At 33.9% G+C, this 26,871-nt stretch overlaps 1 protein-coding gene across 2 annotated transcripts; it reads left to right on the top strand.

The window, feature by feature from the left end:
• LOC100804783 (phototropin-2) lies at window positions 1–26,490 on the top strand. 2 transcript variants are annotated; one of them, XM_003547818.5, is made up of 23 exons: window positions 3–190; window positions 506–1,244; window positions 1,444–1,626; window positions 2,796–2,887; window positions 2,962–3,232; window positions 3,450–3,657; window positions 7,054–7,124; window positions 8,192–8,298; window positions 8,553–8,602; window positions 8,728–8,832; window positions 9,693–9,752; window positions 9,924–10,013; window positions 10,783–10,859; window positions 11,334–11,418; window positions 12,100–12,180; window positions 13,684–13,787; window positions 14,597–14,646; window positions 17,240–17,346; window positions 18,371–18,490; window positions 18,965–19,016; window positions 24,667–24,779; window positions 25,344–25,484; window positions 26,048–26,490. In XM_003547818.5, exons 2-23 carry the CDS (start codon window positions 556–558, stop codon window positions 26,162–26,164), a joined length of 2,973 nt encoding a protein of 990 aa, XP_003547866.1. In that variant the 5' UTR covers window positions 3–190; window positions 506–555; the 3' UTR covers window positions 26,165–26,490. The 2 variants fall into 2 exon arrangements, with proteins under 2 accessions (XP_040866366.1, XP_003547866.1); XM_041010432.1 differs by lacking the exons at window positions 24,667–24,779; window positions 25,344–25,484; window positions 26,048–26,490 and having other exon boundaries at window positions 1–190; window positions 18,371–18,525; window positions 18,619–18,996.
• The last annotated feature ends 381 nt before the right edge of the window (window positions 26,491–26,871 follow it).

Below are 26,871 nucleotides of genomic sequence, written 5' to 3'. Positions count from 1 at the left end.
GTATTTATGTGAACCTCGAACGTTATCTTTTTCTGTTTGAGGCGGAACATGAAGTGAAACACAGTACAGAAGAACGTTAATTATCCAACCGAGGCAAGACAAAGGGCTATTTTTAAGCTTCTAGGCTCTGTCACTTCCTTCTTCAGGCCCAGTCTTCACGTTCGAATGTTTCTCTTCCCAAAAAGAGACTGTGAGAGATTACTTTCAGTCGAAGGAAACTCTTTCTTGTTTTCTGCAGGATTTGTTGAATTTTGGCCAGTTTGATTGTTCTTTATATGTGTTATTTATTACATAGTATATATCTACATAGGCACACTTGTTAATTTTTTGTCTTTCCAATGGAACCCTGCTCCCATAATAAAAATATCTGCATTCATCCTGTTTGCATTTAATGAAAGTTTCTGTATGACTTGCATGATTTGGTCCTGAATGACTATTACTTCAGACATAGTGAGACTGAACATGAATATTTGTTTTTTTTTTTTTTTGTGTAAAATTTTGGTAGGTGGTGGTGGTACCTTTTAGTTTGTACTAATCAACAGAGAAAACTCATTAATGGAGAAACTGAAAGTGTCTGCTAAGAATGATCCTGCTGCCAGCAGTGATCAGGCAGACTCATTTCCAATATTCAAAATGCGAGACAGTCAGAATGTTGGACTGCAGAACAGTAGAAGAGTGGAAGATGATGCAAAAGCTGTAAGATTGGATGGAGGTTCTGTAATTGTTCCCTCTAATTCTGCAAACAGTAAGGAACCTATCAACAAGTGGATGGCATTTGCAAAGAAGCCTGGTTTCACAGTTGATGGCAACTCAGCAACAAAGGATAAAAGTACAAGCGAAGATAATTACTCGAGGAATCATCTAAACGAGAAGTCGTCTTCTATTGTAACCGAAGCAAACATAGCTGAGAGAACTGCTGAATGGGGTCTTGTGGTGAACTCGAGGAATTTCAAAGCATTAGGGGGAGAGAATACAAGTGGCTCTTTTGATGGTGACAGAAGCAGAAACTTGTCAGATAGATTTGTTGAACCGACACGGACGTCAGGGGAGTCAAACTACGGATCTGAGTCATCATCAGGGGTGTTTCCAAGGGTGTCGCAAGAGTTGAAGGAAGCATTGGCGACGCTGCAACAGACATTTGTTGTCTCAGATGCAACCAAACCAGATTGCCCAATCATGTATGCCAGCAGTGGCTTTTTTACTATGACAGGCTATTCTTCAAAGGAGATTATTGGAAGGAACTGGTGAGCATGTGCCCTGCCTTTATATACATAGCAAGATATGTGCTGTTTTAGTCTACATCCTTATGAAAAGCTGTTAACTGAACAAAACATACTGTGCAAATGGAAAAATTTTATGATAATTTTAGGTTGTGTGGGAGTCTTAGAAGGTAATTAACTAGAAAATTTAGTTATTAATCAAGCAGCCGATTTCTGGTTGCAGTCGATTTCTTCAGGGGCCTGAGACCGACAAGAATGAAGTGGCCAAAATTCGGGATGCAACTAGAAATGGAAGAAGTTATTGTGGCAGACTTTTAAACTACAAGAAAGATGGAACTCCATTCTGGAATCTTCTCACTATCACCCCCATCAAAGATGACCATGGCAATACTATCAAATTCATTGGGTCAGTCCTACCTTGTTTTGATCACTAAATTATGTATATTGACTTGTCATTTTTACTGAAGTTCACATGATAACGGAAATCCAATTGGCTAACTACAGCTGTGCTTTGCTTTTATGTTAACTAAGCCAAAAGTGTGAAGCAAAACGCATGTTAGAAAAATAAAATCATTCTTGGAACTTTACTTAACAGCTCAAAGTTTTAAGACAATGTGTCTTTGACAAGGTATTAGAGTGCCTCTAAGATAAAGTGATTAGCAGTGCAATCCTAGAGACCCCTTTTTTTATAATTATGTAAAATTTTCGAACAACAGGACACTTGTGTGAGGGAATGTGCTAAAGATGTAAAATCATTCTTGGGTGTTTCCAAAACCATTGAAGCTTTCAGGAGATTCATAAGGTGTTTGGTTTCCTGTCTCAAATTCCAGAACAATAAAAAAAACTTCGTACCCCATTGCCCAGAGGCTCTTTGCATATGCAAGGGTAAGGCTGCGTACAACATCCCTCCCCCATACCTTCGCATAGCGAAGAGCCTCTGGGCAATGGGGTACGAAGTTTTTTATCCGGAAACAGCCTCTTTACATATGCAAGGGTAAGGCTGCGTACAACATCCCTCCCTCATACCTTCGCATAGCGAAGAGCCTCTTGGCAATGGGGTACGAAATTCCAGAACAATAGTTTGGGCATAAACTACAAGAGACAATCTTTTGTCCAAAACATGGTTTGGGATATTTGAAATGAGAAACAAAACACACATTTGGTCTTTAACAATGCTTAGTCATCATTTCCATTTCCTTTACTTTCAAAACTTAAATCCTTTTGCTGCTAGGCATATCATTACTGTGGCTTGTTTAACTATAAAGGAAGTTGGTTTATTCTTATATCTATTAATTGTTGGTTCAAATGGTTTAAATTATCTGGAATGAGGTTTAGTACATTTGATTATTTTTTGTTTTTAAAAGAAAAGGATAAACAAGTCATGCACCCAATCAAACTGAAAGCAATGTTAAAAAAACAGTAATGATCCTTATACAAACTCTAAGATTAACAAAGCTTGAAATGTTCTTTTAGGGATAAAGGCTGTATCTTGAATGTGAGTTCTAAGTATCTAACAATTTTTAGTATTAGTAACAGCTGAAATATGCTTACTGCTTAATACATCTATTACTACAGAATGCAGGTTGAAGTGAGCAAGTATACAGAAGGCGTGAATGAAAAGGCATTACGACCAAATGGATTACCTAAGTCATTAATTCGTTATGATGGTAATATGTTAAGCCATTATTAGTAATATGTGATATTCTGACTTTAAAAGTAATCATTTAATATCATTTACCAGCTCGTCAAAAGGAGAAAGCTTTGGGTTCTATCACTGAGGTTGTCCAAACCGTTAAAGACCCAAAATCAATTATTAATGATAGGAATGGTGATACTGCTGCCAAGCCTGAAGAACAAGAGAAGTTCAATTTTGATTTTGTTTTGCCAAAGTCTGCTGATATTGGGAATACAAACACACCTGGTAGACAAGCTTCTCCACTTTACATCCAACGCATGAGTTCTAGTCAGGATAAGAGCAGGACATCACAATCAGGACGGATTTCTTTCAAGGGGTATTTATTTTCTTTATAGTTTAGACAAAATTCAGCTCTCATTTTTGAACTATACTTACTTAACTGACTGCTAAAAAATATATTTTGAATTGAAAGCTTCTGTGTTTTGCATACATTTGATTCACAAGATATATCTCCTATTGATTTATTGAAGAATGTTTCCCTTACACATTTAAACTCATTATTTGTGCGTGAAATGTTTTCCATTTTATTATAGTTTAAAAGGGAGATCTCTGAGTTCTGCAGAGGAGAAGTCCATAGTTGAACCTGAGGTTTTGATGACCAAGGAAATAGAGTGGTCTAACAATTTGGAGCATTCACTAAGAGAGAGGGACATAAGGCAGGGAATTGATCTAGCAACCACATTGGAGAGGATAGAAAAGAACTTTGTGATTTCTGATCCTAGACTTCCTGATAACCCAATTGTAAGACAGTCTTTTTTTTTTTTTAATTTTATTTTCTTTGGAGAAATAGGTTGCCTTTTTTATTTTAATCTTAATTAGCTTGATTAGTTTATATATTATTCGTTAAATATATATATAGTAGCATTTTTGGATGATCACAAAATTAGCTTAAGCTTTTGGAGAGATTGTCCTTGACATAGTATTTGAGAATGTATGGTCAAGTTGGTTAGGCTTTCATTCTTTGCCATACCCATTGTTAATGATTAATATAACATGTTTGACTTCAGATTATGGATGCGGAAAGCCACATTAAAGTTGAAGCAGCTAGTTCTAGCTTTTACACCAAAGGCTCATTTGTCGTGTTTTTTTTGGTTGGGGAATGTAGTTCCAAACATGCACCAAGTTTAACTAAAGTGTAAGATAGAAGTGACTAGTGCATTCTCCATGCTTCTAGTCCAAAAGATTCTTGAAGGGACGTGTTAAAGATATATAACCATTTTCAGTCCTATACCAAATAATAACTGAAGATTCTAGGAGATTTATCCTTGACACATGTTTAGTACACTGTACATATATTAATACTGTTGAGATATATGATTCTGATATGTGTTAATATATCATTCTGATATTATTGCTTCCTTATTTACATTATGATGTTTTCATTATTTACGTTGTTGATTTAGTTTTCTAGTTACTATTTTTATAATTGATTTAGCTTGATTATTATCCGTACAATTAAGAGATTAGATTTTTTTTTTTTGTGTGGAAAAATATACTTATTGCATTTCGTTCAGAATAGCATAAAAAATACGATTGGAAATATGGTCAAAACCATGGCTGCTAGCATGAAACCTAAATGCCCTAGCAAGGGAATGGGCAACTTGGTTGACTTGCTTCCTAATTAAACTCACCCTAGAGTTTGAAATTGTTGCTAATAGAGACTTGCATTTCACAATAATACAATGAAATTAATCTATGCCTTTTTTCCTAGAAGATAAAGCATCAGTAACCGTTTTACAGTCTATTTCTTGGATAATATTCTCAAGTTGCAGTTCCTCCATGCATTTAATTGCATGAAATAAGCCCAAAGCTTCAGCTTCTCTTGGATCGGGTCTCCCGTTTATATGGACTGCTTTTGCTTTAAGAAATTAAACCTTCACTGATCATCACACACCACGTACAATACCAGCACCAAAGAGATTTGGTTCTTCGAAGATTCCTGCATCAATATATACTTTAAGGAATCCCGCCACAAGCTTGCACCACTCGAGATCTTGAGCAGATTCATTCGGGGCAATGTAGAGTGAGTTGCTAGAGAACTCTATCTCTCACTTTGGTCCTTCAAACAGAAAGTGAATCGCATGTGATAATGATATTTGAGGTGGAGTATTATATTTTGTGGTTGCGGCATCTCCAAATGCACCAAAGTGTGATGCTTAATCTACACTTAAGCTCCATGGGGAGGGTTTCAAGAAGGTGAAAAGTTAAGTCCATAGCTGGTTCTGCATGGTTCATATATAAACTAACCTGGTTCTAGATTCCTGCTTCTTCCCACACGTTTCTAACTTGTTGGCAGCCAAAGAAGACTCGTGCAATGGACTCCTTTCCTTTAGATTGCAGCCTGGTTCTTGTAGGGAGACAGCATTTTAATGTACGCCATAGAAAGTGCTTGACTTTAGGTGGGAGGGGCAGCTGCCATACAAGCTTCCAGTTACCTTTAACTTTGAGATTTTCATTGCAAATCATGTTGTCCATTAAGTGATGATAGGCTGATCTGACTGTATATTTTCCATGTGCACTATATTTCCAGCATGGACGATCACTATCATGAGTGTTAGTCAAAGGCACCATTTGTAAATCATTCATGTCATCCTCATTGAGGATTTGTGCAGCTATATCCATTCTCCAGCTATTATTTTCATGGTCTATAAGAGAGTTAACAGTCATAAATTCAAGACCAAGCGGTGGTAAGAACGAAACATAGGACTTATCTTTTTTCCAAAGCCACAGTTGGGTCCATTGCCTAACCTCCATCTCATTCCTTCCTTGATCAAAGCCTTGAAGCATGGATGCTACGCCAAGTGTAGCTTGGATTGTGCCCTAGAGGGGCATCCAAGAAACCTCCATTATGGTAGTATTTAGCATCTGGATTGGTGGATAATTTCCAGCCTTGCTTCCCTAGCATGGCAAGGTTGAAACCATGGAGATGTCTGAATCCCATACCTCCAAATTCCTTCTACATTGTTACTATAAATAAACAGCCAATGGGACATTCTCTTTAGGCATTTAGAATATATAATTCATTATTCATATATATTCACCTAGTGGCTTAAATTTTTGGGATAGTTGGTTCATGACATGAGTCAAAGCCACTACAACCATGTGATTTGGCATTTGATTTAGTTCGCTCCCATTCTTTTAAACAAAAGCTAAATTTTTGGGCAAGGTATGGGGGTGTGTTGCAAAATTTAATAATAACAACTTAGGCTTTTGGGAGAGTGTTTGACAACAATGATATAAAAGAAAACTGATTGCCTTTGGAAGGCACTTTATCCTTTGCCTATATTCTTCTCTTCCAGTAAAATTGTCTTCATCACTTCAACAAATTCTTCATCCTTGAAGAACAATACACTGTGTTTACCATCTTTTTTACTGAAGGAAAATTTCTATTTTGTTTCATAATGGAAAATTTCATAATCTATTATATTATTCTTATGGAGAAAAGCCTATTAATCTTTAGAGTCTTAATTCTGTTATGCAGTGGTTAGTTATTGATCAGTCAAGTGGCTAATTGGTTTTTCTTCATTAATAAAAGATCGTTTGCTAGTTGTTTTGAATCAGAATTCCTATGTTAATAAAATACTATTGATGTTATAAAATGCCTACGTGCAAAGCAGGTCCTTAATGATAAGTTTTTTCTTGTCAAATGTTTATATTTGTTTTTCTTTTATGGTTATAAGAAGAATTAACCAAAGAGGTCCTTAGTTTTCTCTGTCCTTTACCCTCTTTTTTTCCCTTAGATGGTTTGTGCATGTTGACCATTTAGAATCTTATATATGAACTATTTATAAAATTTAAAATTGTGCAAACTGCAAACAAAATAACTAGGATATAGATAGAAGAATGCTGCAATGCAACCCACTAGGATCTGCTTAGTAGTCGGAGGGGGGGGAGGGGGGTTGGTTAGTTTTCACAAGGTCCTAGATTCAAATCTTGTTGCTGCCATTATACACACACACACAAAATAAAGAAAAGTCTGCTGCTCGTATCATATAGTAGTTGCTGGAAATGGTAGTAGCCATTGGAATACACATTCACACAAATTAAAACAGACAGGTATCACGTGTGTCTAGAATATAAGACTTGTTTTGTTTATTGATAATATCTTTTAAGTAACTATTGTTGCTTCCTGTGCAGATATTTGCATCTGATAGCTTTCTTGAACTTACGGAATATACACGAGAAGAAATTTTGGGACGAAATTGTCGGTATAAATTTTACTATCTTCATATACAAAAAGTTTAATTTTCTTCTGTGCTCACTTCTCTTTTAGAAACAATCCTCTGATGGATTTCTGTCCACTTTTACTAGATCAGTTGTCATTTTAGTATAATCACCTCTATTGTGGTGGAAGGTTATTTTTTGAGTAATAATGTTCTTTTGTCCTTCAAAGATGAATACATCATCAATTTAGTCCTAGAAATTTATTATTTGGAAATATATGTCTAATCAAAGATTAGTTTATTTGGAGTGCCAAAAGCAAGCATGAGATGACTATGGATTCAAAGTCCCGAAGATTGTAACCCAAGAAGAGGATGGCTCAACTTAGATGCGATAAGATAGCATATTTATGGGCTAAGATTCATGCCATAAACGATCCTCATTCTGTTATTTTCATTTTTTAATCTTCAATGAAAAATTTAGGTCCATGAGCGAAAGTCCATATCATAATAAATCCTACAATGTATTGATGATTAGTACTTAACATAGCTTGAGCAGTAAACTTTTGTTCTGAAGGAACGTAAGCAAGTAAAGAGTATATGTGTTGAGCTACAAAAGTAGTAACAACCCTCATTTAGCCCTCAACAATGCAAACTGAGATCAATTTAGTCCCTCTGTAGTTGAAATCCATGGCTTTAAATATAGAGGGTGGAAGATAGATAAAAGAGAATGACAGGCTGATATGGTATTAATTGAGATGTATTACAGTATAGTGATGTGTTTGATATGTTCGTAAAACCTAAAGCACTAACCCTTATTTATACTTAATCATAATCCTAGCTAATTAGGGGAACAAATGATAAGATAAGGAAATATGATAACCAATCCTAAGAGATGATGAGAAAATAGGAAGGGTGATCAAGGATATGATAAGATATTATCATATATTGTAACATCTATCATGCAACATAAAATTAGTCCCTAAATAAGGGCTTCAATATATTCATTTCTCTCGGCTAGACAGAGGACCAATTTTATGACACTGTATTTATGACATTGCAAGCTTTTGTTTGAAAGGCCAGTGACATGGTAGTTCCCTTCATCCATTGTATAGGTTTCTTCAAGGACCAGAAACAGATCAGGCAACTGTTTCCAGGATAAGAGATGCTATCAGAGAACAAAGGGAAATCACTGTACAGTTGATAAACTATACTAAGAGTGGTAAATAACTGGTCAAATTATATCTATACTTCTGACGCTCTCTCTCTCTCTTCATTGGAGGATGACTTGTCCTTCCTCCTCGTTGTATTTTTCTTTTTTCAATAAAAAACTTTCTTTATTCATTTTTTTCTTACTAAAAGTTGCACTTTGAAAGTAGTGTGGAAATTGACTGATGAAGATATTGATATGTTTTTTTTAACCTTTTTGTTTTATTTTATTGTTTACATGTTAAACTCTTAATTTATAATATGTAGGAAAAAAGTTCTGGAATTTGTTTCACTTGCAACCTATGCGTGACCAAAAGGTGAAAGTGATACTGTTATGCTAGAAAACAAATAATTTGAACATAAACATTCAATATCTATTAAACTATATATTGTCTTCCCCCCTTTCTAGTTTCTAATGTTATTCTCAATGATTTGTATTTAGGGTGAACTTCAATACTTCATTGGTGTTCAACTAGATGGAAGTGATCATGTAGAACCCTTAAAAAACCGCCTGTCTGAGACAACTGAGCAACAAAGTGCTAAGTTGGTGAGTATTGTCTTCTCAGTCTTAGCTTTGTACTTACTGGTTCAAGATACTTTGATGCTTTGTTTTTATATTTCACTTTGGGATATGCAAAACTAAGAATCTGCAAATTCTACATGTTAACATAACTTAAGTTACTAGAAAGTTCCCTTATTAAGATGTTTTCTTGAATACTTTCAATACGTATTTAGCATAACCATTGTTCAATAGCAAAATTTTCAGTTTAAATATTATGGAAGACAAAGTGCATAGTATGTCCAAGTCCAACCAATGAAATTTTTTGCTGCTGTGTTCTTGTTCTATAGTCTCCATGATTAGCATAACTTGTTCATAGGTCTATATTTGTCAATTGTGGTCTTTCTTTTCCCACCACGCAAGTACTATTATTCCTTGTTTTACTGTAGAAGTTGGTAGAAAATGCCTGCTTATTGAGTTATATTTGGCAGTACCAGAGTAGAATCACCTAGAAAATAAGAGTAGAAATGAATGCTAGGTTTAGCACGGTTGTTCATATTCTGTAAATTTTCATATCTGACACATCTACTTAGTACTTACTACTTTGTATATGCATCTTCATCCATTTATTATCTAAGAATTTTTATAAAATGTAAGAAATACTTTTGTTAGATTGGTAGCGGTGGAGACATAAGAAAATATGAAATTGCTTTATTTTTATGATGGTCATAGCTGCAGATAGCTGGGAATTGTTAGCGAATCTGCTGCTACTATTATTAGTTTAACATGTATTTCTGATTTCAAGATAGAACGTTGTTCACCATGAGATTTGTCTTAGAATTGAGTTCGTCTTATTTGTAAATTTCTTTACATACTTGGTTATCGTCATAGTTTGTTTCTCATATCAGGTGAAAGCCACAGCAGAAAATGTTGATGAAGCTGTCCGAGAACTTCCGGATGCCAACTTGGTAAGGTATTCATTCCTTTTGGGTTATCAATACCCTACCTATGTATACATTTTCAGATTTCCTTGAATGCATTATTATATGTTTTTCATAGTTGTGTCATTTGAAGAAGGGTGGAATGGTGTTTTTCATCAGTTATATTTAATGATGTCGTATGAATCTTTTATGTTGCAGAGACCAGAAGATTTGTGGGCAATTCATTCCCAACCCGTCTTTCCACGACCTCACAAGAAGGAAAATCCTTCTTGGATAGCGATACAAAAGGTACCGATTTATGTATTTCACTTCCTTTGTCATGACAATTATACAAATATTTATAATAGTATTCCCTAGTTAAACTTATTTAATGTAAATGTTACGTATAAGAACAACCTTATGAAGTAAATGCAAAAGATATTTGATTCACTCTACATAATTATCTTTAAAATTCTACTTTTGCCATTCAGTGATACATAGGGGTTTGTTGCATGCTGACTTGGGAGTTCCTTTAAGTGTTATTCTCCTGCTAATTCTTTTTGGACACTTTGAATCATATGATCTCTAAACGCTAATCTGAAGGTTTCCCCCTTTCTTCTGTGGTCTACTACTTGCCCCCAGAACCTTTGAGCATGAATCTTGTCATATACATAAGCTAGCATGCATACGCGAAGATTCATAACTGTAAAAACATGTTAAGGTTTTGAATTCTGATACATTGTAGCCACATATACATATATAAGGTGCCAGATCCGTCCCTGATAAATAAGGATAACTGATGCAATAACCCTTGTGGTTCTGAGTTTTCAGCCTTAGTTAGTGATTCTGATATTTGGTTTACCTAGGATTTAGTTTTAGATTGGGTTTGATTCATGTGTAGTCACTGCAGGAAATGTTTATTGGCATTATTTGCGTTGCTTTTTCAGTAATTAGGGATTTTACCATGCTGGTTTGGAGGCATGATTGCCACAATTTTAAATTTGAATATGTATGATTGTGTTGGTTTGTTTTAAAAATATTTCCTTGTTTTCATTATTTGTTTCTTTGATTCTTTCAGGTAGCTGCAAGAGGTGAAAAAATTGGCCTGCAACATTTTGTGCCCATAAGGCCGTTGGGTTGTGGAGACACTGGCAGGTAACAGTTGAGTTTGCTTACTTCAGTCATCAACTTGCATTGCCTAAAGGCATAATAGAAATAGCTTTTTTGTCCATTTGCTTCTCACTTTGGCTAAATGGTTTTAGCTTTCCAATAACTGGACAAAACAGAATTCCTATTTCAGAACCATCTTTAATAAAATTACCTCATGAAGATGATTCTTGACCAATATTTGATCTCGGCAGCCTATGAAGTATGATTCCCCTCTAAAATCTTATGTTGAATAAGCTCCTTTACTTACTCCTTTTGATTTTTTTTTTTTGTTGAAATCAAAACATTCTTCATGTACTATATGTTGATCAAGGTTTCTTATGACTCTTTCTTTCTCATTCCAAGTTTTCTACACTGGAATTTTATTTTCTGTTTGTGGGCTTATGGCTTAAAATTTTCAGTATCATAGAATAAAAAATGCTCTGCTAATTTAGAAAGGAAACATTTTGTTTTGTGCTACAGTGTTCATTTGGTGGAACTCAAAGGTACTGGTGAACTATATGCAATGAAGGCAATGGAAAAGTCTGTGATGCTAAATCGTAATAAGGTCTGGATATGTAAAAGTCACTAGTTTCTTCTTAAAGATTTTATGTGCACTTCTCATCAACTATTGAAATTAAGGATTTTGATATATATTCTCTAGTAATACATGCTTTTTGTTTTTTACTTTCATTTTTTTCTTAGCTATTCACCTATGCGAATTAAAATCGTTATAATTTCTAAATATTTATGACCAATTGGTAATCTCTGTTAGAAAATAGGGAATAAGTATCATGCCATTGCTATGAATTCATGGGTTTGTTTATTACTACGTAGGTACTTGATCTAGTTCTTAGACTAAATAGGTGTACAAATTTGTATTTTCAACACACCATATCATCTAATAACCTATTATTCTATTATTTAGATTTTCTTTATGTGTTCTCCTCATTTTATGTCTAAACCCTATAATTTTTACAATATACATGCCTTCCATGAAAAGGAAGGTAATGAATGCATTGAAATATGATTTATTTGTTAGTTTTCAAAATGAAAATATAAATGAAGAAATTGGCTTGAAAATTTATACAGAGCACAATAATGGATGTTGATATTTGCAAGATGAACTAGTGATTCTCACTTCTCAAAACAGATGGCTCTAATGTATTCTCGGTTGCCAACATAAGCTGAAAAGAAAAACACTTAACCATGTACCTCAGTTTGTGTGTTGAAGTTTTTATTATTACAGGTTCACCGCTCATGCATTGAGAGAGAGATTATATCATTATTGGATCATCCTTTTCTTCCAACACTATACACCTCATTTCAGGTAAATATAACACATCTGTATGTTGAACCGAGCAACGACTGAAGTGTAAAGTGTGATCTACATATTGTTCTAGTAGACAACTTATAATCCGTTCAGCAGTAACTCTCTTGTCCATTGGAAATGGGGAAGAATCTTTTTGAACAATTAGTAATTGATGAAAAGAGTCGTATCATCTTTTTATTTGTACCATGTATTGGAGTTGACAAGTAAAATACTTCTAAAAGACTCTGACCTGTTTTACTATCTTAATATGTCTCTCTTTCCTTCAGTGTTGTTAAAAAGCGGTTATGGCGGTATGGCGTCGCGAGTTTTCAAAAAAATGCCACCAAATAGTGGTGGTGTTGCGGGTTTCGTATGGCGACCGCCATAGCCATGACGGTCGTTGCGGAATAGCGGTAATGGCGGAATAACACTTTTTTTTTTTGAAATTTTGCGCAACACGTGTTGGGATGACCTGACCCAACCCAACCCTACCCGAATTTCGCCTGCAAAAGGAGATTCGGAGCGCGAGCACGAATAGCAACAACAGTCTCCAGCACGACGCATAGCAGCAGCAGCAGCAGCACCACGCACGCGAGAATGACGCACGCGAGCACGATGCACGAGTCACGACGCACACGACAAATGGACGACGAGGGCGGCTGCGGCGACAACAACGAAAGTATGCACGTGTTCTGGTTTTTTTTTTTTTTTTTTTTTTTTTTTTTTTTTTCTGTTTGACACTCATTTTTTATATTTGGTTCTATTTTTTTTTTCTGTTTGACACCCATTTTTTATTTTTGACACACCCATTTTTTATATATCTTATTTTGAACTCTTGAATGAGTTTATTTGGTGTTGGTACTTGATTATTGTGTGAACTCATAATTTTTTTTTAATTTATTTGATTACAATCCATTGTTTTTTTAATTTTTTATTTATATTTATTTTTTATCTATTGTTTTGTTAATATATATATATATATATATATATATATATATATATATATATATATATATATATATATATATATATATTTCCGTCATTTTCCGCTACGCCATCCGCCATTAACAACATTGTTTTCCTCCTATATGTTACTCTCAAAGCTAATTTGGTATAAATTGATGAAATCCTTAAAACCATTACCTACAAAATTACTAAAAAATATGTGATTTAGGGAAGTCCTAAAGGACTAGTTTCATGTAGTGTACAAAAAGTAAAATGCAATTTATGATGTACAACACATCCAATGTATGATTGTTTAGTGACTATTTTTCATAATCACCAATCATCCAATCCTTTTAGGACTTTTTCCACCATAACATAGGAAGAGAGTGCTCTAAAGGAGGTTTTTTCTTGGCGTGTGTGTGTGTTAATTGGAGGTCCAAGCTCCTAGGTAGCAGAAAGGTGGCCTAGGGGAGGTTTGATCCTCCCACGTGGACATGAATCGCAAATTTTAATGATTAGGGCTCCCCACTGAGTTGCCTGTTAGCAGTTTTTTTGATAGTTTCTTTATCTCAACAGACTCCTACACATGTATGTTTGATTACTGACTTCTTTCCTGGAGGAGAGTTGTTTGCATTGCTTGACAAGCAACCAATGAAGATTTTCAAAGAAGAATCAGCGAGGTACTATTGATTTCCCATTTTTCTCGGCCAACTTTCTTGGGCCGTATTATTACTTGAAGTTTTCAATATTTATGTAGATGATTCCTGTCTGCAATATTGTGCTAGATGTTCAGTAAGATATGCATGAAGTCATCATTTAGTAGCTAGAATTGAAATCTATCATCTCATTCTAAACAAATTGGTGCCTAAATAATTCTATTTCTATAGAGAGAGAGAGATGCAGAAACCACGTGCTTCAATCACATACAAAGAGATGAATAAATATTAATTATAGAATAAGTAAAAGGTATAATCAAGGAGGCTTTATGTTCATTTTACAGTAACTGGATCAAAGGGATTGACGACTAACTTAACCTAATTATGTATCCTTATATTGGCCAAGTATATGACCAAAACAAACATAGGCAATCCTCCCCCAGTTGCTCTAGCTTTTGGGATTTAGATAGAACTAATTCATTCTTAATTCTAATGTGGTATTGGATCTTCTGCAACCAAGTGACTAATAATATGTGGCTGGTAAAGTTCACTAACCTGCTCATTTTATATATCATTAAGAATGGGATTTAATAGATAAATAAAGCTGGTCTCCTTGTCTCTATTTATACTGAGAAAAAAAGAACAGTGGAAGATAGGTGCAGCCCAATAACACATAATAAGCTAATAACTATCCTATAACTGATGGAATTGACTACTAACTACATACATCATCGTCGACATTCTAAATTGATCTAATAAAAATGATGGACATATTTATATATTTAATACAGACTGTTACATTTTTTTGTTAACCTTATCAATTACATATCCAGATTCTATGCGGCAGAGGTTGTCATTGGTTTGGAATATCTCCACTGTTTAGGTACGCTGCTCATTATATCTTCATTTGATTAGTTCATATTACATTCTTAAGCACTTTTCTATTCAATATATCTTCAATCTGTATACTCCGTGCATGGATTTAGTTCATATAATTTTCTCTGGTATTTTGGTATTCACTGTTAAGTTGAAATTACATTTGATAGGATTTCTTTCTGTGGTGTGCTATTTGTGAGTAAAGTAATTAATTTTTAAAAACTTGTGGATGTCCTACAATAACTGTTAATATCACTTGGTCTTAAGGATGATGATCAATAGCATTTTCTAGTTGACCCACTTATGGCTTGATAGCTGTTACAATATCATTTAGCAAAAAGGCCAGCTATTGAAAAGTTTAAGGTTTTTTAAAAGACTGGCAGCAAGGAACCATTTAACAATTGAAGTCACGTAAAACAGATGAGGCTAGCAGTCAGCATCACCTGAACTAAAAGGCAACTATTAGCATATGTTTGGTTCAACATATTTTGAAGAAATAATTGCTTATTTTTGCCAGCTCTGTGAGACAGCATTTGAAAATAAGCTATTTACTGTGATATAACCAAACATGCTATTAATTTTTTCATTTCTATTTTTTTCCCCACGTTTTGGCACCTCTTTTATACCTATTTAGGCAATTTTAATGCCACACTTACTGTTTTTTAATTGATTTTATTGTTTCTTTCAATGCTCTGTTTTTGAATTTGTAAGCTTTGGAACTTGAATTTACTGCTTTCTAGATGCCATGCTCTGTTTTCATTTTTCATGCCACATGCTGCATTGATTTGGCTTATTAGTTCTGTGGCTGTATGAATTTTTCTTTTTGGTTCTTTGCCACTTATCAGAGGCAGTCAGCATAATTTACAGTTTAATCGCTTTATCAATTTTGATTCTTATATTTGCATAATAATTAGAATTAATACAAAAACACGATATAATTTCAATTCTTTTCTTGACTGAAGAGTGAACTTTTCAATGCGTCTCACCTCAAGGGTTTAAAATAAAAACCCTTGCACAGTTACAGCTTAACTGGATCCTTCACTTCTGACCACCTAGCTATATGTCTGAGTTATATATCCTTTAGCGACAAGATAAACTTGAATATGGTCAATTTAACCATCTGGGACAACTTTTATGGCTTATACCCATGAACAACCAACAGTTGTTTCCCTTGCAGAAGGGAAACTAAGTCCCATGTGCCACTGTGCTGAAGAGCAATAATCTCATCAATCATTGCTTGCATTCATCTTGAATTAGAAAGTGTCTCAGTCATTGCTTTAGGAAGGAGAATAGTAGACAAGAAAGAAATGTAAACATAGCGTGATGGTGAGAAATGATAAAGAAATTATAAATTGGGTGAGGATTTCTAGTTTCAAAGAGCAGTAGGCAGATCATCAACATACTTCACAGGTTTGTTAAAAAAGCTGTTGGAGTAGGACATGTTTCATTTTTTTTTTGATCGGCAAGACATGATTCACATGAATCTTTTTCTACCTCATGCTCTGGAATGACCTCCTGTGGACTGTGGTTGGCATTGATAGAGTTAATAGAAGGGTGTTGAGGTGGATACATGCAAGCTTCTATAATGGGACAACTAGTGATTCTTGTGACGGTACATGCAAGGGAGGTAGAGCTGGACAAAAATAAGGTGTGGGTAAAACCTTATAAATCACACTACATTGAACATTTGTATATGATATTAACAATGACATCTATTTTGTAACCTAGAATATCTAATAAAAGACACATTTAATAGCATGTGCAAGCAACTTATCTTAACCAGGAGCAAGGTCACGAACCAAACCAATACACCCAAATGCACATAGAGGAGCATGGTATAATGGACCTTTGAGGAAATAAGTTGATAGGGAATTGATCAAATAATAAGCAGTTAAAACAACTTCACCACAAAATTATAAAATGATATTTTCATGTAACAATAAATGAGCACAGACTTTGAAGTTTGTATTGATAAGCAGTTTTGATAAGATGGGGATTCTTTCTTTTTTGCTGCTCCCTTTAGTTGGGCTATGTGAGGGCATTTTTTCGATGAAATTGAAGTTTGTTTGGATTTGACTTTCCCACTGATGTTTCCATTCTTAAACGAGATTGAAAACTGGTAACTGATGCTGCTAGTGTATTCTGCCTCTACATTTCATCTTTTCACATAATTTGGAAGAATTTTTTCTCCATACAATATAGTGGTTACGAGAATAAATGAAGTAAGGTGCTTTAAAATTGTGGTGTTATTGCCGAAGCATGGTCAGAGCATAATTTTTAAAATTTTTATCCAAGGTAGCTTTTCAGCCAGTGGGATAGGGTTTTGTTGTTGAATTCAGGGTAGCTTTTCTTTTCTTACAATTTTTATAAGTATTTCAGCAGTGTTAAAGGTTTTCTTCTTTTGTTATCTGTGTTTAATCATACCATTCCTAATTTTTTTACAATTTTGATATGCCACGCTGACATATTCCATGTGATTATTCAGGAAGCATCCTGTCCTGGTAGAATTTTATTTTATTATGCACAATAATGAGAGGAAAAAAATAGATATTGATTCTTAGGTTATCTGAATGTTATTTTCTTTTATTGAATCTGTCTAGGTATAATTTACCGTGACTTAAAGCCTGAAAATATCTTACTTCAGAAGGATGGTCATGTTGTATTAGCTGATTTTGATCTATCATATATGACATCTTGTAAACCACAGGTATGTTTCCTCATTCCTGAAAAAATGGTCCATTTATATAAATTATTGGGAATTCTTGACCCAACTGAAATTCGTTGGTGTCACACGTCTCCAATGATATAGTTTTTTGTAGAGAAAGTAATACCCAAGGCTTTAAATCTTCTATTGTTTAATTTTTTGGAAAAAAAATATGATACATTTTTAATGATGTTTAATTTTCTAAAAAAGGAAAGAATTTCTTTATGCTTTTCTTCTTTTAGAGTCATAAAAATATGTCTTGAATATTTAATTTTCTTTATGCTTTTCTTAACTATCGCTACATGAAAAATATGTCTTGAATTGTATGGTGCCCATAGCTAAGAAATTTAATCTATTCCCTTATTATTAGAGTAGAAGAGTAGAATTACTCTCTTTTTTTTTTTACTTTGTTAAGTAGAGTTAGTTTGTTAGTTAACTCAACTAACCTTAGGTTAGTTGACAGTTGGTTTGTAAGTTATGACAGCTGTGCTTTGTAAGAGAAAAGGTTATGGAGAAAAGACTTCAAGTGGTTCATGTTCCTACTATCGATCAATATGCAGACATCCTCACCAAATCTCTCTCCCCTTCCAACTTCACTGTCTTTAGGGACAAGGTCAAAGTTATTGACAAAATTTTTATCAATCCCTCATGAGCTTGCCAGGGGTATTAGAGTAGAATTACTCCCTTTTCTTTCTACACTATTAAGCATAGTTAGTTTTTTAAGTTAACTCAACTAACCTTAGGTAGTTGACAATTGGTCTGTCAGTTATGATAGCTGTGCCGATAGTTGTTTACAGTTGTACTAACTCTAGTATATATAGTACTAGAGTTGTAACCACTTTTCACTTGAGTTTGTTAATATAAAAAATTCCATTTCTGAAGATTGACTTTTTCTCTCCTCTTTCAATTCCAAAATCCTTTTACTTATCTATGATTGCATCTTAAAGTTAGTAAAGGAACTGATATTCTAGAGTCATCTTTTAGCTTGATAATTGTCAAATGCTTAAATTGAAAGTTTTTCCTGCAGGTTGTGAAGCAAGCGATACCTGGTAAAAGAAGATCACGAAGTGAACCACCACCAACATTTGTTGCAGAGCCAGTTACACAATCAAACTCATTCGTTGGAACTGAAGAATACATTGCTCCAGTATGGTGACTTACAATTTGCTTCATACTATCTAAGTAAATGAAAGAGATATCCCTTGATGTTTAATTTTTAAATCTCACTCATTTTGAAAGTTACATAGACATCCTCTGGTTTTAATTCAAAAATAGGTTTGTCATGTTAAAATTGAGGATGTGAAATGAGAGCAGCTTAGATGATCCTCTAGTCGTTGTCCTCTCCTTTCCTCCTTCTCATAAAAGGTAGGTGGACTTGTGTGTAGTCTGTGCTTCATGCCCAAATGGCTTACAAGCAACAGGGTGTGTTAGAGTTGTAATGAAGAGAAAACAGAGATCTTTGTAACTTTGGAAACAAGTGGGATTTCATCAAACTTGAGGACATTTAACGTAATCTATTAATACACATAATAACCACAAAAAAATTATTTTATTATTTATGTGTTGTTATGCATTATTATCATTATCATATTTTTGAGGTTTTTAAGGGACTTGATATCAGGAAATTATAACTGGAGCTGGGCATACTAGCGGTATAGATTGGTGGACCCTTGGTAAGCACTTCCATCCTTTTGTTTGAATACAAATTCTGTAGCATGGTTTTTATTATTATTATAGATAACTAAATTAGCTTCTGTAGCTTCCTGGTTATATTTTTCAACATTAAGGACTATGTCTATTGTGAGGAGATTATTAACAGATAGCTTTCATTACCATTGCGATCTTCCTTTCTCCAGCCTTCTATATAAACAGACATACCACAGTTGCTTTACTTATCAACAGGGCTTTGTTTCTTAGAGCTTAGAAGGGATACTATTGTCATGACTGAGAAAACTGGTGGGATCTTAATAGCTGATATCAATGTGAAAAGAAATAGGGGGAGGTGAAGTTGTAACTCTTAAAATTAAGGCTTAGGGCCTTACTCGACCCCACAAAATCAACTAGTAAGGTGAGAATTGACTAAGTTGATAGGCCATGACACACTTATGTCATGTGTTAGATATCAGTCAGGCATAGCTTGTTAGATATAGCATTCACTTTATTCTCTATTTTAGTAAAGACGACAGCTAACTAATCTCCAATTTCATCATGCTTTAATACAATCAATCCTTGCTGGAGCTTTTTCTTGAGCAAATGGCAATCAATTTCTGCATTTTATTGTATTTTTGTTAGCAATACGTACTTGATGGCTACACCATATCTCTATAGGACAAGAGATCCCAACTCCAAGTTCCATTAGCAAAATGAGATATCCGTATGAGTTTACTAATAACTTGGGCCATTTATAAGAAAGTAGAGCAAGAAACAACATTTTGTTTCTTACTCATTCAAGACAAGGATTATTATAATCCATCTTTTGGAGAGGGAATGAGGTGCAGTGCAGGAAAATGATAAGAATAGAGAGTGAGATCAAAAGATGATTATCAATGAATCTGTACATATTTATTACTTAATGAACTATGTTAAGAGCTCTAATATTTATAGTTAGGTGTGGACAACTATCTCTTAACTGTTTTACTATCAGAAATACACCTAACTGGTTCCGTTATAAGATTAAAAAATAGCAGCAACTAAGTAGATATACAATGCCCAATTGGACCTCATGTCAACTAGTGATCCTGTCCAATTTTGGACCTCATGTCAACTAAGCAGATATACAATGCCCAATTTTTCTAAAGTTTTCTCACATACACACAGTTATATTTATGAAGAGTCATGACTTTTCAAAGGTTTTTTGAAATCTCTTCACTAGTAATCGATTACAGGATTTTGGTAATCGATTACACAAATTAAAATTCAAACAGTTTTGTGCTACTAGTAAAAAATATCTTCACAAACTCTTTGGTAATAGATTAAATAGTATGGTAATCGATTACCAGTTCAAAAATATCTTTTTGAACTGATTTAGCCTTTGATAAAAGAATGTTTGATACTAAAGATGTTGAGGCCAAACTAAAGCATTCAAATTGAGATTCTTTAAACAAACTTACTAAGTTATTATCTTAAATTTACTTGATCATATTCATGTGTGAAAGTGTTTATTCTAAATCTCTTAACATTAGTTGTGCCTTGATGTGTAACTTGTAATGTATCCCACATTTCTTTTGCATTTTTTCAGTTTGAAACTCTAAGGGTGTGCTTGGTTTGCATTTTCATTTTCTGTTTTCATTTTCTGTTTTCATTTTCTGAAAACTGTTTTCATTTTCAAAAGATTAAAATTCTGAAAACATGTTTGGTTTGACTTCTTATTTTCTGTTTTTAGGAAATAAATACACTGAAAATTTATGATATATTAACTTGTCTTTTTTGTATTTTTAGATTTGCTTAAAATTGCATTCCTTGTCATCGCATTTTCATTTTAACCAAAATGAGGTTTCTATTTTGAACTGAAAACACTGAAAACGAAATTTTATTGTTTTCATTTTCTGGTTGTTTCATGTTTTCATTTTCATTGAAAATGTTTTCAAAAATCCAACTAAACACATTTTCATCACTATTTTTTGTTTTTACTGAAAATGAAAACAGAAAACAGTCAAACCAAACACCCCCAAAAGTACTCATCCATGTCTAATGCAGAAGTAATTATGTTCTTGGTTTTTAAATTATATTGGACCCTTCTTCTTTCATCTTCATCCCATTGTTCTCTAGGTTTTTCTATAGTTGCATTTTTCACTATCATCGTAGGAATGAAGAGACTAATTTCAATGACTTCATATATTTAAATCTATGGCTTCTATAAAGATTTGCATACAGGTTTTCCAATGGACAAGTGACCTCAATAACTTAAGAGCGGGGGGGGGGGGGGGGGTGAATTAAGTTTTAAAATTTTCCCACTAACAAACTTTAACCCCCTTTTTAAATGATATATAATAGGCTTAGAATGAAGAAGAAGAAGCAACAACTAAATTAACCAATGTTCTTTAAACGTGCAAGACAAAATTAGTTTCAATAAAATAAACGAGATAAGGGAAGAGAGAAATGCAAACTCGATTTATACTGGTTCGGCCACTTTCCGTGCCTATGTCCAATCTTCAAGAAACCCACTTGAGATTTTCCACTATCTCTGTAAATCATTTACAGACTTTGAACATACCTTGGGATTCCTCAGGATTCTCACAAGTCAAGAGACGAACAATCTCTTGCTCACAACAATGTCTTTAGAATATACAGAAAAATTTCTCTCTTTTAGGGATGATAATACAAATCGAAGATCTTAGAAGAATTCTCAATTGATTTGCAAGTGTTTGACTAATAGTTGTTTAGAGAGCATTTGACAATTAAATTCTCTTTTAAAATCTCTCTCTTACTTTTCGATGTCAGACACACATATATATAGGCTCATTGCGCCTTTTCAAAATGATTTGAAGAGATGTGACTTTTCAAAAAAAATTTCTGTCACTGATAATCGATTACACAATTATATTTCTGAAGAGTCAATGACTTTTCAAATTTTTTTTGAAATCTCTTTACTGGTAATCGATTACAGGATTCTGGTAATCGATTACACATATCAAAATTCAAAAAGTTTTGTGCCGTTAGTCAAAAATATCTTCACAAACTCTTTGATAATCGATTACACGGTCTGATAATCTATTACCATTTTTGAATTGATTTAGCCTTTGATAAAAGAGTGTTTGATACTAAAGATGTTGAGACCAAACTAAAGCAATCAAATTAAGATTCTTTAAACAAACTTACTATGTTCTTATCTTAGATTTACTTGATCTTGTTCTTTTGACATGATTCAATTCATGCTCATCAAGTAACCTTTTTTGGCATCATCAAAACCTGCATGATATTCATTCACATTCTCCCTCTTTTTGATGATGACAATCATCTTTAAGTAATACTTTGGCATCATCAAAACATGCATGATATACATTCACATATACCACATAGTTTTCCTATACCAATGATTGATGAGTTGCTAGATGAGATAATGGATGCAATGATATTTTGTAAACTACATTTAAAATCAGGGTACCACCAAATTCGCATGAGAGAAGACATTCTGAAAACAACTTTTAGAAGTGGCACTATGAATGCACCCTCTACTTTCCAAGCCTTTATGAACAAAATTCTAAACCCTTATTTGAGGAAATATGTCTTAGTTTTCTTTGATAACATTTTGGTCTACAACCAAGATGAAGAGAATCACCGGAAGCATCTCAAATTGGTGATGCAAATCTTAAGGGAAAATCAGTTGTTTGCTAACACAAAGAAGTGCAGTTTTGGCCAAAGTCAATTAGAATATTTAGGGCATTTGATTTCAGAAAAAGAAGTTTCAGCAGACCTAACAAAATAAAGGACATGGTTCATTGGCCCATTCCTAGTAATGTGAAAAGCCTAAGGGGATTTTTGGGCTTAACTGAATACTACAGAAAATTTGTGAGAAATTATGGAAAAATAGCTTTGCCTTTTACACATCAACTAAAAAAAGATAGCTTCAACTGGGGAAGTGAGGCTCAGATGGCTTTTGAGCATCTCAACCAAGCAATGACTACAATGTCAGTGTTAGCAGTCCCAAACTTTGAGAAAACATTCATTGTGGAAGCTGATGCTTCGGGGAAGGAACTAGGTGCGGTGCTCATGCAAGAGGGGCAACCAATAGCCTATATGAGTAAGACCTTAGGTGAGAAGGCTCAAAATAAATCTATTTATGAGCACGAGTTGATGACCATTATTCTAGCTATCCATAAATGGCAGGACTAGCTCTTAGGGAGGCATTTCATAGTGCACATGGATAAAAAAAATGCTTGAGGTTTTTGGAAGGTCAAAGGCTTATGGGTGAAGATCAGCAAAAATGGGTTTCAAAATTGTTGGGTTTTAATTCTTGGGAGAACTTTGCTACAATTAATGTACAATTCCCTAATTTACACCTTGAGGACAAGGTGGGTCTTGAGGGGGGAGTATTGATAGGACCCATAGTTTAATATTTAAGACATATGTGAGGAGGCGCATGCAAGAGGTGCGATGCACAGGATCAAAAGCAAGAGAGAGAAAAGCCTAACTAACTTGCATACCTGGCAGTAGTGGCGTGGGGTGTGCACGAGTTGTTGGGAGAGAAAGTAAGAGAGGAAATATAAGTGGGAGGTGGAGTATGAGGGAGGTAGGCTGGAATTCTGTTAAGGCTTGGGAGAGAATTGGACACTCTCGAAATGGCCCTATTATCATTTCTTTGCTTTTTCTACGTGTTCTTATTGTATTCCTCATTCCCAGCTTTGAATCTCTTGGATACAGGCTGGGATTACCGTATTAATACTATTGGAGTTGGTTATTTTGCTATATATATCCTATCACATACATATAGAAAAAAAACACTAACGTACTCCGATCCTAGAAGGCTCCTTGATATGTGAAAGTATGGGAAAGGGTCATTTTATGCAAACTTATCCTTGCATATGCAAAAAGGTTGTTTTCGAATTCAAACATTTGACCAACCAGTCACTTAGGCGTAACTTTACTATTATGTCAAGGCTTGCCTTGAATTAAAAAGGCAGCAAAAAATAGAATAATTAAAGCGGTGCTTCATAAAACAAGGTCATCAATTTACTTGAGAATAATCATTGATAAAATGATAAGAACCTTGGGAAAACCAGACCACAAAAACTAGCTATTGTAGTTGGAGAGCCCAAGGTCTTATAAACCCTACACTAGAATCTTGTACTTCCAATGTGGGACTCAAGTGCCATGCCTTGCAAATGGGTTCTAACATAAAATTAACAAAATATTTAAACAGGATTCATAGAATCAGGACATTTGATCAGTTGCATTTACCTGGTATTCAATTTTTTTTTTTAGTTTTTGAGAAATTTGAGGTTTTATGAAGATATTCTCTATTTTGTTAGGATTTGGTCTCTTAGGTTGCTGGAAAATTTAACTTGAGATGATTTTGTTTCTACATGCTGGGATAGAATTAATGTTTACCATTCTGAGTATTAGCTAGTGATTTCTGTTAGCGATAACCAAAATAAATGATTGCTTCTTGAAAATTTTGATGGAGCCTCATTTACTGATGTTTGTGCATAGAGAAGTTATGCATGAGGGGGCATGTTAAAGATCAATGATATTCCTCACATTCACCAAACAACTTTTAGCATAAAAAATAGTTATTACTTTTTCACTCATTATTAAGTCATCGTTTGATTATCACAGCCCGATGTTTGACATTTACGATTTCGTTTCCTTATCTTCTGAATATAGGTATCTTGTTGTATGAGATGCTCTATGGTCGTACACCATTCAGAGGAAAGAATAGACAGAAGACATTTTCCAACATCTTACACAAGGATCTTACCTTTCCAAGCAGCATCCCGGTAAACAAAATAGTGCTTGATATTAGTAGTTGAACTTGAAAATTATTGAATGTTGTTTGCCATCCAATTCATTTTCCAAAGAGAAGGTCTTATTCAAGAAGTTTTTGCATAAAATACATGCATTTCCCCAACTTCAGATAATGGGTAGTAAAATACATGTAGAGAAGCATGAGCATTCAAATACATAGGTACTTAGTTTTCAAATTTATTTTTGGGTGTGAATAATAATATATTTCTTTTGTCCCATTATAATTGTTGTCCTAAGTAAGTTATTTTACACAGATAAAAATAATAATAAATATATGAAAGAGAATAGTAATTTTGTAAAATTAACCTTATATCATTATTAATTCATTTATAGATTTTATTGTCCACCTTTAATATTATAAGAGATATGAGTGGAAAAAGATAATTAATATTACATTAAAAACTAAAATGATAATTATTTTGGGACAATTTTTTTTTTCTTGCACGAAAATTATAATGGGAGGGAGTATTTTCTTCTGATATCCAGAGACATATTGTTTTGATCTTACGTTAACTGAACAGTTTTGAAATTTTCAGGCTAGTCTTGCAGCCAGGCAGTTGATTAATGCACTACTCCAAAGAGACCCAACAAGTCGTATAGGTTCAACCACTGGTGCCAATGAAATCAAGCAACATCCTTTTTTCCGTGGAATCAATTGGCCTCTTATCCGCAACATGGTAATATTCTTGTGATTTCTTTTGAAGTCAGTCATTAGAAAAATATTGACTACCGTAAGTAATAAAATTAGTCCTTCAAAGATACGTCAGTCATTTTAGGCCATAAATGATGGAAACTATGCCCAAAGTCCCTAAATATGTATTTATTTGGTGATCAAATTCTTGAATTTGTAATCCATCAGGCAAATTAGTCCCTATGGTCTCTAATGCGGGGACTACTTTAGCTGACAAAATATGCATCATTCAAGGACCTCAAGTATAATCAATCTGTCACTCAATATGACGCATCTTTCAGGAACTAATATGACTTCTTCCTTTACTGTTTTGAAAGACCTCTAAAAGTCAATTTAAGATTGGTTAAAGTTTAACTGGTGAAATCAAATGCTGACTTATGACATGTTTGACCTTTGAAAGGGATAGCTGCTACTGCTCCTCCTAAACTTTTTCAACCTAAAAAAGAAAATAAAAACAATATAGCCTCTCAAATCATATTTTCAGTATTTGGTGAAGTTGTTAGCTGCTTATTATTGCATTAATTACTGAGTTATCTTTTTTTCATGCAGACTCCACCCCCATTAGATGTTCCTCTTAAATTGATAGGAAACGATCCCGTGGCAAAGGATATAAAGTGGGAAGATGATGGAGTGCTAGTTAGCTCTATTGATATGGATATTTTTTGACGGTTTGCACTGTTCACTCAGGATCTTTGGTCAGCATCTTATCTGATTTCATGCTGCAACGATCACGGGGTCTAAGTCATTCAAGTGTAATAGTGTCTGTTGATTTGGTTATGGTCCAATACTACCATCATGTGATCTGCCAATAGACAACTTCAAACAAATTCTAAGTTATGTAGGATTAGCAGAAAAGTAGAATGTACATTGAATAAAGTCATTTTCCGATAGAAACAAGCATCCTAGTTATATGCTCATCGACGATACATCAATAATACACTTTTGTATATGGCTTATTAAAATATCATACATATTACTAGTTATTTTGATTATGGTACATGTAATCAAATTTATTTATTGCCACAAAATATCATACATATCACTAGTTAAAATAGCATACATATTAAATTTTGTAATAGTAAATATTTTTTATTTATAAAAAAATATACGGATTAAATAATTCGTATGATTTATATCAAAATTAATTGTCATAAAATTTATTATTTAAATTTGCATGCGCATTAAATATACATTAAAAATTTTAGTGTATACATTAGAAATTTTAGTGTTATGTATAACAACATTATTTATTTTATAATGTAATTGGCTCATTAGCTCATTTGGTTAGAACGTTATGCTAATAACCTGAAAGATGAACTTCATGACTCTTATGGATCAACTTCATCCGTAAAGGGCAAAAATGAAAAAATGTT

This window comes from Glycine max, chromosome 16 (genome assembly GCF_000004515.6).
Source record: "Glycine max cultivar Williams 82 chromosome 16, Glycine_max_v4.0, whole genome shotgun sequence".
NCBI classification, from domain to species: Eukaryota; Viridiplantae; Streptophyta; class Magnoliopsida; order Fabales; family Fabaceae; genus Glycine; species Glycine max.
This window is presented reverse-complemented; position numbering and strand designations above follow the sequence as displayed.